The 12,028-nt window shown below is 41.8% G+C and overlaps 1 protein-coding gene across 1 annotated transcript in view; it reads left to right on the top strand.

Annotated features, from left to right (window-relative positions):
* Nucleotides 1-11,808, top strand: part of SLC15A1 (solute carrier family 15 member 1) — a gene marked incomplete at its 5' end in the record, with an annotated part of 34,156 nt that extends 22,348 nt beyond the window's left edge. Inside the window, 5 exons of the mRNA XM_082602365.1 lie at nucleotides 7,594-7,701; nucleotides 7,824-7,929; nucleotides 8,477-8,620; nucleotides 10,100-10,207; nucleotides 11,139-11,808. Coding sequence (XP_082458491.1) covers nucleotides 7,594-7,701; nucleotides 7,824-7,929; nucleotides 8,477-8,620; nucleotides 10,100-10,207; nucleotides 11,139-11,330 — 658 coding nt within the window. The 3' untranslated portion in view covers nucleotides 11,331-11,808. The remainder of the gene's footprint in view (nucleotides 1-7,593; nucleotides 7,702-7,823; nucleotides 7,930-8,476; nucleotides 8,621-10,099; nucleotides 10,208-11,138) is intronic.
* Between the last annotated feature and the right edge of the window lie 220 nt (nucleotides 11,809-12,028).

The raw sequence follows: 12,028 nt of genomic DNA, 5'->3' as shown, positions 1-12,028 counted from the left end.
AGGTTTAACTACATGGTAGCATGAGGGAGATTTGGGGGCAATGGAACTGGTCTGTATCCTGATTGTGATGATGTTTATATAAATCTAGACATGTGTTAAAACTCATAGAACTATATAGCAAAAAAGCCAGTTTACTATAAATACACTTTTTTAATAAGAATAAATTGGGGAAAAATGAGAGTAGGTCTCCTATTTGCCTTAACCCTTACTGCAATTCCCATTTCTTTGTGGCTACAACCGAATTTCTGATTTTAGCTTTTACTAGCTACCACTAGAACACATTAATAGAGAAATAAGTATGTTATTACGGTGGTATCTACTAATTTAATGGTATAAAGAAATTAATGTACTCTCCATCTCTCTTTACTGCCCATGTTTCACATTGTTAATACTTAACATTTATTTTTCCGTGTATTTCATGTGCTAGGTGGAGTCTAAAAAATAGATCAATACACAGGATTTACAATTTGACTGTATAAATATTAGTCGTAGTGTAATAAGAGTGATCAGTCTGAAAGAGAAGAGAATGTAACTTTATAAACTTGAAAATGTATCCTCAAAGGGAAATGTTCTGAATGTCAAGATTCATTGACATTCCATGAATTGTTCGGTGGTACTGCATCCTGATTGCCTTAATTTAACCAAGGCTTTCTCGCATAGCTTTTGTTTTTGTCCTGTAACTTACTTGACCTCTCATTGACAAAAGCATAAGCCTTTATCCCCAAGGTGAGCAGATCCAGGGCTCCGTGTCTCTGGAAACCTTCAGCATGCTCTTTGATCCCACTGGAACCTTTGCTCTGTAATCTTGTGATGCCACTATCCTCATAGAATTTTTGTCGTATGCCCAGGTTTCTGCCTTTCTTTCTTGGATCTCATGTCATCTTTCTGAGATACCTTTCTTGTTTTGCTGTGGGATATGCTCAGTTATCTTGTCAAGAGAAGCTGTGAGGTAAATTGCAAGCCCTTGTGTGCCTGAAAATGCCTTTTTCTATTCGTACACTTCATCATAAGGTTGGATGCTATTTTCTCCCAGAACCTTGGAGATTTTTTTCTACTGGCATCTAGTACCTAGTTGTGCAGACAAAAAAAAACAACAAAAAGCGTCTGCCAGTCTTTGTAGTTGATTTCATTTTCTTCTCTCCTCGCTTTTGTTATCTCCTTTCTCCTTGGTGTTCTCACATTTCTCTGCAGTGAAAGTAAGTCTGGATGTGATTTTATTCATAAATCTTGCCTGCGCTAGGCCCTTTGAATTTTCGGTTCCTTCCCTCGTTTTCTTTGTTCCCTTCTGTATTCGTTTACTAGGGCTGCCATAACAAAGTACCACAGTCTGGGAGGCTTAAACAAAAAGAAAATGACTTCCTCACCGTTCTGGAGGCTGGACGTCTGAGGTCAAGGTGTCGGCAGGGCTGGTTTCCTCTGAGGCCTCTCTCCTTGGCTTGTAGATGCCATCTTCTCCCTTCGTCTTCACATGGTCATCCCTCTGTGTGTGCTTGTGTCTTAATCTCCTCTTCTTATAAGGACACCAGTCATCTGGGATTAAGGCCCACCCGAATGACCTCATTTTACCTCTTTAAAGACCTTGTCTCCAAATACAGTCCCATTCCAAGATATTGGGGGGTTAGGACTTCCACATATGAACTGGGAAGTGGGGAACACAGTTCAGCCCCTAATACCTTTTCTATCTTCTGGATTGTTGTTCTCTCCCTCACCCACGCACATACGCAACAACTGCCTTAGCAGACCTGGGAGGAAGTACACTAATCATGGTCACCTGGCCCTTTCCTGACCTTTGTATTTGATTCTGAGCTGGCAGCACCTCTGGGATTTCCTTTGTGCCTCAGGGTATTGTTTTGTGCCTCAGAATCCATTGCTTTGATTTTGTCAAAAACGTCTCCTAACCTTAGAAACTTTGGACAATTTAGATTGTGGTATCCTTTCTTGTTCTGGTGCTGTTAAAGCTTCGTTCTTCTCCTCCTCTTCTCGTTCTTCTCCTCCTCTTCCTCTCCTCCCCCTCTTCCTTCCCTTCCCCTTTCCCCCTTCCTCACTCCTCTCCCTCTCCCTCTCCTCCTTCATTGTCTTTGATGAGATCTTAGAAAAGAAGAAGGATACATGAGGTTGCCAACACTTAACTCCACCAGTCCATCCACGTGGTAAAAGATAAACCAGAAGCTTTTTTCTTTTTATTGGCAACAACAAATTCTTAATGGATCAAAGGTTTTATTATTTATTATTTCAGTAATGCCCAGGAGACACATTAAAATAAAAAGGGAAGGGGCTTCCCTGGTGGCGCAGTGGTTGAGAGTCCTCCTGCCGATGCAGGGGACACAGGTACGTGCCCCGGTCCAGGAAGATCCCACATGCCGCGGAGCAGCTGGGCCCGTGAGCCATGGCCGCTGAGCCTGCGCGTCCGGAGCCTGTGCTCCGCAATGGGAGAGGCCGCGGCAGTGAGAGGCCCGCGTACTGCAAAAAAAAAAAAGGGGAAGTTCTGAAAAACTAGCGTCAGAGAGAAACTGATAATTAGAACAACTTCAAAAGTTTCAGGAAGTCAGACTTCTGAGTAATATATGAAATAAAGGAATAGTATATAGAACCTTAAGCAAAATGGAATCCTCTTAATTATGTGGTATCAGGAAACTGCAGGACTTAATAGACTACATTCTTTTAAATAAATGGCAATACTTCAGTCAAAAAGTGGTCAAGAATTTGATACTGATCTTTTTCATGAATTTTTTAAACACTACATATTGCTACATATATATGTATCTATAAACAATATGTTTTTGACATGTTTTTAAACTTAAAATGTTATTGTCCTGTGTATATGTCATTCTGCAATCATATTATAAAATATATTACATTAGAAATATTATTTTAATATTTAGTCATATTCATATCTGTGTCCCTTATCCATTCACTTAAACCATTGTATAATATTCCATTGCATGGATATACCACAATTTTTTTGTCCATTCCTCTGTACAGGAAATTTAGGTTATTTTCGCTTCTCCAAACAATGTCACAGTCCACATTCACATATGTTTCTTTGTCCACATGTGGGAAGTTTCTCGAGGGCAGTGATCTTTTTTTTTTTTTTTTTTTTTTTTCTTTTTGCGGTATGCGGGCCTCTCACTGTTGTGGCCTCTCCCGTTGCGGAGCACAGGCTCCGGACGCGCAGGCCCAGCGGCCATGGCTCACGGGCCCAGCCGCTCCGCAGCATATGGGATCCTCCCAGACCGGGGCACGAACCCGCATCCCCTGCATCGGCAGGCGGACTCTCAACCACTGCGCCACCAGGGAGGCCCGAGGGCAGTGATCTTTAAACCTTTTATCACATTCAATAAAAATATTTTGAGCATGTACCCACAATGTATGAATATGGTATCCTTTATAAATTATAAATGTATATAAACTACTGTACCAAATTAATATGTTCATCATAAGTTATACAAAAAAGAAATACAAAAAGGATGAAAAAAGTTTTAAAAAACAATATTTTACAAATATTTTTATTCAGTAGTGGTAGAGAAATCATTCATGTAGATCATGTGATTATATGCTTCATTGGTTGATAAAAATCTCAATTTAAGATTTACTGTCAGTTCAGTTTATTTCAGTCCTGGTTTTGATGACTGCCATACTGAAAAAAGATGCTTTAAGGAGGGAGTGTAGCTGGGACATGATTGGCCATAAGTAGATTCAGAAAGATATCTTCATTTTAAAAATTGTGGAGTTTTCCAAAAATGGTACTGGAAATCCACATACAAAAGACTGACGTTGAACACCCCCCTCACTGATCCCATATATAAAAATTAACTCGATGGATCATAGACCTAAATATAGCTAAAGCAATACAATTTCTAGAAGAAGAATAGGAATGAATCTTTGTGACCTTGGATTAGGCAGTGGTTGCTTATATATGAAACTAAACGCAGAAACAACAACAACAACGAAAATGGTAATAGGCTTCATCAAAACTGGAAACATGGGCCTCCCTGGTGGCGCAGTGGTTGAGAGTCCGCCTGCCGATGCAGGGGATGCGGGTTCGTGCCCCGGTCTGGGAGGATCCCATATGCCGCGGAGCGGCTGGGCCCGTGAGCCGTGGCCGCTGAGCCTGCGCGTCCGGAGCCTGTGCTCCGCAACGGGAGAGGCCGCAACAGTGAGAGGCCCGCGTACGGAAAAAAAAAAAAAAAAAAAAAAAAAAAAAAAAAAAAACTGGAAACATTTGTGCTACAAATGATGCCATCAAGCAAGTGAAAGACAGCCCACAGGAGGAGAGGAGATATTGGCAAATCGTATGTAAGAGACGTGTATTCCAAATGTATAAAAATTATTACTACTCAATAACAAAGGGACAGGTAACCCAATTTTTTAAATGGGCCAAGTATTTGAATAGACATTTATCCAAAGAAAAATACTGTTGGCCAAAAAGTCCATGAAAAGATGCTCAGCATCATCATTCATTAGGGAAATGTGAATCAAAACAACAAGATACCACTTCACATTCACCAGGCTCTAATAAATAAATTAAAAAAAAAAAACAGGTCATAAAACATGTTGGTGAGGAGGCAGATAAATTGGAATCCTTGTACACATCTGGTGCAAATGTAAACTGATGCAACCACTTTGAAAACCTGTTTCTCAGAATGTTAAACATAGAGTTACCATATGACCCAGCAATTTTTCACCCAGGTATACAACCCACAAGAAATGGAAATATATGTCCACTCGAAAACTTGTAGATGAATGTTCATCGCAGCATTATTCACAATAGACAAAATGTAGAAACAGTTCAAACGCCCATCAACTGATAAACAAAATGTGGTCTATCCATACAGTGGAATATTATTCAGCCATGAAAAGAGATGGAGTACTGCTTTATGCTGTCACATGAATACCCCTTAAAAACATTATGCTAAGTGAAAGAAGCCAGGCACAAAGACCTCCTGCTGTATGATTACGTTTATATGAAACGGCAGGCAAATCCACAGAGACAGAAAGGAGATTAATGGTTGCCAAGGACTGTGGGGAGGGGGCCTGGAGAGAGACTACTCGCAGGTATTGAGTTTCTTTTTGGAGTGATGAGAACTGGACTCTTGTGATGGTTGCACAACCATGTGGCTATAGGGAAATCACTGAATTGCACACTTTAAAGGGGTGAATTTTGCAGTATGTGAACTATAGCTCATGAAGCCTTTTTTAAAAAATTTTTATTGAAGAGGAACAAATATCTCTGTCCTCTCGTTATTCTTTAAGGAACTGGTCCCATCTTGTTTTCTCACCTGGTTCCCACTCTCCATCCCTCCTCCCATGATCACTGTAGCTTAGATCCTGGTGCTCCTAAGACGTCAAGCCAGCGTGAAGCCTAGTGGACCCTAGGATTTGCCTGATCAGAGCTCTCAGAGCACAATTGATCTGGAACCTCTGCTTTCCATGCCTTTCGAAGCACTCAGAATGTGTTTGCTGTTAATCCTCTCCTATTTTCTGTGTGTATATGAAAACACATCTGGTATGTGTGATGTTGCTTTTTTTTTCTTTTTTTCAGATTATTTCCATTCTTATTGGTATCTTGTACCAGCCCTGAGACATATGTCAGGCGGACAGTAGTACTCAAGCCTTAGGATAGGATTTATTCAGTCTTCTGGCTTATAATATATAAAGCCAGGCCCCAGGCCCAAGGGTCTACTTCCTAATTTCATACTGTTTCCACTGTCTCTCTTTTGAATGGTTCATCTTAATCTTTTATCAAAGTGGCATTTATAGTTCGGAGCAACATTCACTCTATTAGGCTCCTGTTGACCTACATCAGGTTCAGTTTTCTATTTTAATCACCTGTTAAATGACACCAAGTCAAATGTTTCATTCATAAAAATGTTCTCTCAGTCCCTGGAATTTGACCAATATTACTTATTGCCACAAAGTAGATGAAACTTGGCCACTGTTGACAAAAAAATTAATCAATAGTCCATCTAAAGGAGAAGCAGAGAATTTTATTTGAGCAGATCTAAAAGATTATAACCCAGGAGACAGACTTTCAAAAAACTCTGATGACTGTTCCACTTGTTAGAAGTCAAAGGTACTTCAAGTATACAAAGGTACCTCAAGGGAATTCTCTGGTGGTCCAGTGGTTAGGACTCCACGCTTTCACTGCCGAGGGCCTGGGTTCAATCCCTGGTTAGGGAACTAAGATCCCACAAGCTGCCTGGCGTGGCCAAAAAAAAAAAAAACAAACCACAAAGGTACTTCAAAATGTACATTTTTGAGACAAAAGATTGTACATCAAAATGACATACACTTTTACATAAGGTTCACCAAAAACACATAGTCTAAGTCTGCACATACAAAGCAAGCAGTAGGTCGCCACGACCCCTTACAGAATTAGGAAAGAATGTTATCTTCCAAGAAGTTACACTGCTGACGTCAGAAGAAAGGAAAAAAAATTGATCTTTACGGTGGAGCCAGCATTCCCGCCTTTGGGGAGGTCAAGTTAATGTATAATGCACACTGCATATTAGGGAGTGCTCAATACAGGGCAGGGAATGATATGCTTACATATTCTTGTCCTGCCTTAAAACGTAAATTTTATTCCATCACCATGTATTTTAGGGATGCGGAAGGTAAATTGTTCTTTATGGTACTTAGGTGTATACTGTTATTACTTCTCGTTCTCTGAATTGGATGATCTTCTGTATGCCTTCAAATCACCTATCTGGTAGGAAAGGTCCGCTGCTCTTATTTGGGGTAGCCCCCTTCTCCCTGGGGCAGTACAAGAGTATCAGAGCCTTCTCTAGCCTGGAACACTTGAGGAAGGGATCTCTAATCATCTGTCCACCCGGTCACCACCTATATGGTCCTTTGGAGGCAAACAACTCAAACGGTCCCATTGAAGCTTGGACACAGGGAATATTTCAGAGACTGGAAACCTTGGGACCCAGCACCCAGTCCTACTGGGTGTTCCATTCCCAGCCGTATTCCCGTGGGTGCTGATCACTGTTACTCCACGACCTGCAGACACAGGTCTCTGCCATCTGAAGGGAATTCCTCCAAACTGTCTCTGATTGCTGGGCTGGCCCACGTCTTCCTGTCCACTCCTTGGAGCCCCTCCCTGCCTGAAGCTGCTCTTTAAAGTAAAGGAAATAAATGGGCTTCCCTGACGCTGTAAAAGAAGCCCCAGTTGGAGGCTGTCTTTTAGGTACTTGGCAACTACTGCTTTTGGTCCTTCATCGCTTTGGCTGTCAAGCTTCTGAAATAAGAAGCACAAAGACGTGGCTGCCTTCCGGAGGGGGAGGAGATGCAGCTATTTCAATCTGTACTTAATATCCCAAAATACCACTGAGATAGTTCCTAGTCACAGAGTACTTAGAACAGTTCCCGGCATTTACCTGAGTTAAATAAATTATTTTAGGTGTGTTCTCATGAGGTGAGCAAAGGCAAACCTAGAGTAAGTTACTTTCTGCCTTTATACTCTAGACATCTTCTGCAGACATCTTAAATTCCTTCCAAAAGGGAAGAGAGCCCAACTTCAGATGCACATACTGTGACCTGGAGCAAATCATTCCATAGTCCACTCACAAGACAGATGGTTTTCTGTTTCAGATTTGTAAATACTCTTGCTGAGAGCTTCAATGTCACAGTGGATGGGGAAGTTTATGAAAACGTCACCAGTCACAATGCCAGCGAATATCATTTTTTCTCTTCTGGCAAGTAAGTACCTACAATGGACACTTTGCTCCCAAGTTCAAGGGTTTCAAGTCTTTTTCTTTGAATAATACATTGAAACTTTCAATACCAAGAGCATTAATTTATATTAATCTTTCTTTTCATAGAAAGACCTTCACAATAAACTCATCAGAGATTGCACAACAGTGTAAAAAGTTGGAAACATCCTACCTTGAATTTGGTAGTGCGTATACCTATGTAATCACAAGGGAGGTTAGTAACTCATTGCACTGAATCAGAAGTTCCACTCAAAGTTTATTGATATGAGTCCTTGAAAACAGGACATAGTAATGATTTAACAGAGTGATATTAGGATCTGTATTTTAAACGAATTTAGAATTAATTCAGTTCACCACTAGTTCTGTGGTTTATCATTGCCTTAAGTCCACCTTTAGAATAAAATTAAACAGACTGACCTCTAAACGTTCACATTGACCAGTGTCCTCATAGACTGTCAACATGGACCTTGGAAGCTTTTCGTTCAAAGAGCTGGCAATGTTTTCAACAAACCTGACTTCCAATCTGCTCTCTTATTTAAGAAGAAAACGCTAGTGAACATATTTTCAAATCCTACCAAGGCCATCCCATCCCAAGGATAAAATGCAGTGTTGCATATTTACATTTAAAATGTGTACTTTCTGGATAGATCCTATGGTGTAACCCTGAAGGTCCAAATTCAGTTTGCCTCTCTGAGCAATTTTTATTCTGGAAGCAGTCTCGATTTTCATTTCTTCTTCTTGCTTTTGCCTTACTGGTTTAGGGTGACAGCTGCCCCAAACTGACGATATTTGAAGATATTTCCCCGAACACAATCAGCATGGCCCTGCAAATCCCCCAGTACTTCCTCCTCACCTGCGGCGAGGTGGTTTTCTCCGTCACGGGATTGGAGTTCTCATATTCTCAGGTTTCCTGTCTATTGTTCTGTACACCCCTCTCCTACAACCCTGCCTTCAAATAATGCTGCTGGGACTTAATTAAAAGCTAGGGTAGCCATGTATTTACAGTGTAAAAGAAAATTCTAGAAAGCATTATGGTAGGTTCTACCAAACAAGGTTTTAGAAATTACCAAGTCTTATTTACTGAATAAGAATATTACTGTTTAGGGAATTCCCTGGCGGTCCAGTGGTTAGGACTTCATGCTTTCACTGCCGAGAGCACAGGTTCAATCCCTGGTCAGGGAACTAAGATCCCGCAAGCCACACGGCGTGGCCAAAAAAAAAAAGAATATTACTATTTAGCATCATGAGTGTCCATATATAGGTATCTGAATTTCCAGTCACATGCTAGAGATTTAGGGTCCTAAGTAGGAAAAACTGTATTAACAACCGTTACCAGGGTCGTGATGGTCAGTGGATCCCACGTTCTGAAACAACCCTGTTCATAACAGGCTCATGCATAGGTCTGTGTCCTCATTATTTTTAAGGTCCACTCGAGGTCTCTTTGTAGCTCCCAGTAAACACACTGATTAAGGCCTAGCTTTTATTTTTATTTTTATTTCATTTATTTATTTATTTATTTTTTGCGGTACGTGGGCCTCTCACTGCTGTGGCCTCTCCCGTTGCGGAGCACAGGCTCCGGACGCGCAGGCTCAGCGGCCACGGCTCACAGGCCCAGCCGCTCCGCGGCATGTAGGATCTTCCCAGACCGGGGCACGAACCCGTGTCCCCTGTGTCGGCAGGTGGACTCTCAACCACTGTGCCACCAGGGAAGCCCAAGGCCTAGCTTTTAAAAGTTAAAAAATAGTATTGCTTTTGTGAATATTAGACTAATGAGGCACATGTTGCTGATACCTAAATTAGAGCTTAGGTTCTGAACTATCTTATCAAAATACAGTTACGGTCGTCCTAACCCCAGCATGCCTAATACCTTCAAGTTTTGCAGTAAAGATTGTAAATATGAGCTGGGTAATCCCTTTCTGCAATGACCTCAGAGTCTCGTTAAGGAGATGACTATAACACAGGTGACAAGAGTTCTAAGAGAAGTTTTGGTGATCTAGCGGTGAAGCTCCCCAAAGAGCAAGATGACAGCGCAGAGAGCAGCCTCCGTTTGGGGGGAAGGAGAGGTCGGACTGCATGGCTTTGTCTGAAAATTCTTCTGTAGAAGCAGAATCGGTTCATCTGTAGATTCGTCCCATTTCATTAGGATGACAGCTTTGCAAGCATGTGGAGAGTGAAAAACAAAGGATTCTTGTATGTTCATACCACAGGAGCATTTGGGATGTCTTATTATCCAAGTGATAATCCTTTTTACATTTAAACCAGCCTGACTCTTAATGTGCATTCTGGGGGTAGACGGCCTAATTAAGGGAGTCTGTGCGTTCGCTGTGTTCTCCCGCTCTGCGGTTGACATCTACATCGGGACTCACTCTGTTTCGTTTCCTCAGGCTCCTTCCAACATGAAATCCGTGCTTCAAGCAGGGTGGCTGTTGACAGTGGCAATTGGCAACTTCATCGTCCTTATTGTAGCAGGAGCAGGCCAGTTCAGTGAACAGGTACTGATGCAGACAGAGATCGCGCGTACCTCTGTCTTCTCGCCTGTTAATCATGATCGCGACGACCCTCCCTAGCTGTCCGTATATACACGTGGTTGTCTTGGCTAATGGCTGAGTAAAACTGCCAGACCAGCCAGACAGGGCAGATACAAAAAGGTCTTACAGCCAAGTGTGTGCTGATTCTTCTTATTTCTACTTGGAAAATAACCAGATGTAACCAGATGGGGTTAACATACCTACACGCTCATATGGTTTACTATCAAAGGAAACATCCTTCCTGGCTTCAGTGAATGCAGCTCAATGGCCCCAAAGCAGGCGTGTTATCCAGAAAGTTCCATAATACCTAAAGTTAAAGCCATTCTAAAGGTTGTCGTAATTTTTCCCATTAAAATAAAATGAGGGCTTTTCAGGTTCTGGAACTCTCCTTCAGCACTCAGAATCTCTGCCTCATAAGGGAGCTGTCCCTTTACCCCATCAGACTCATTACTTCCCCCACCAGGTCCCATCAGAGCCTGTGCTAATCCTTCATGCTCAAGGCCTCCACGTTTTGCCAAAAGATAACATGGGGGTCTTACCTTAGAACATTTCAGCACATTCTTTTTCCCTCAGGAGTACTCTGCCTGGTGTGCTCTTGGTCCCCATCCTTCCAGGGGCCAGCTATTTGTCTTAAGACTTGGGTTTTTCAGAAATTTTGTCTCATCTTCTTAAAGTCCTGGGTGTCTGCACTCCAGAGCTGTTCGAAGAATGTTACTGTTACATTGGGCATTCAAGAAAAGCTGGCCATTCTGCATCTGTGGCAGTAGCTACCAGTTTCCCCAACAACTTCATTTCCAACACCTTCGATCTGGATGTCTCAAGAAAAAATACCCGCGATATATACATTCCCATAACCTGTATTGTTTTTGTTTTCTTCCTTGCTCCAACTTCAAAGTGGGCCGAGTATGTTCTGTTTGCGGCGTTGCTTCTGGTCGTCAGCGTAATATTTGCCATCATGGCCCGATTCTATACGTACATCAATCCAGCAGAGATTGAAGCGCAGTTTGATGTGGATGAAAAGAAAGAGTACCTGGAAAATAGCAACCCATATCCCAAGTTGGATTCCGTCTCACAGACACAGATGTGAATATCAAGAAGCAAGTGGAGGACGGATTGGGCCCAGGATGTGCCCAGGTGTCTGTCCCCTGGGGGCAGGACACTCTGCTGTATGGCCGCTGATGGGGAAGACTTCAGAACTGTGAAACAAACCAAGAAAGCTGTTTTCTAAGCAGCCAGCAACAAACCTAACACTCTAAAAGAAGTCCTTTTGTTTGTTTGTTTTGCAGAGAAGTCTTATTTAAAGCATACACACACACATGCACATACTTTTACAACACTGCGTCCATACCCTGCATTTAACTCCTTTCCTAAGACACAAAGTTATTTTGGACTAACTTAAATTTTTGAAATGGTGGCAAAGTTCCATATTGTTTGCCTTCGAACACTCTATGGAAACGATGTTAAATGAGGCAAAAAGTGAGTGTTTAGGCTTTAGAATGGTACACAATGGGGACCGGCTAGTAGGAGCTGGCAACTTTACCTTCTGCTTTTAGTTTTGTTTTTCCAGCCCCTACGTCTTTTTAAATTATGTATAACTCAAAAAACTACTCAGGTAAAGGCAAGTCATGATTTTTAGAGTTTCAATGGTATGAAATAAATTCTCATTCTGAAGAGTAAGTGTCTGTGTATTTGGAGGCTGAGTAAGAAATCCTTAACACTTGACCTTTCCTGATTATAAACGCTGCGCCCGCTCCTTAAGATTTCATCAGAAGGTGATAAAAGCAT

This window comes from Mesoplodon mirus (assembly GCF_964341445.2).
Source record: "Mesoplodon mirus genome assembly, chromosome: 17".
NCBI classification, from domain to species: domain Eukaryota; kingdom Metazoa; phylum Chordata; class Mammalia; order Artiodactyla; family Ziphiidae; genus Mesoplodon; species Mesoplodon mirus.
The sequence above is the reverse complement of the archived record's forward strand: the minus strand, read 5'-3'. Positions and strand labels throughout refer to the sequence as shown.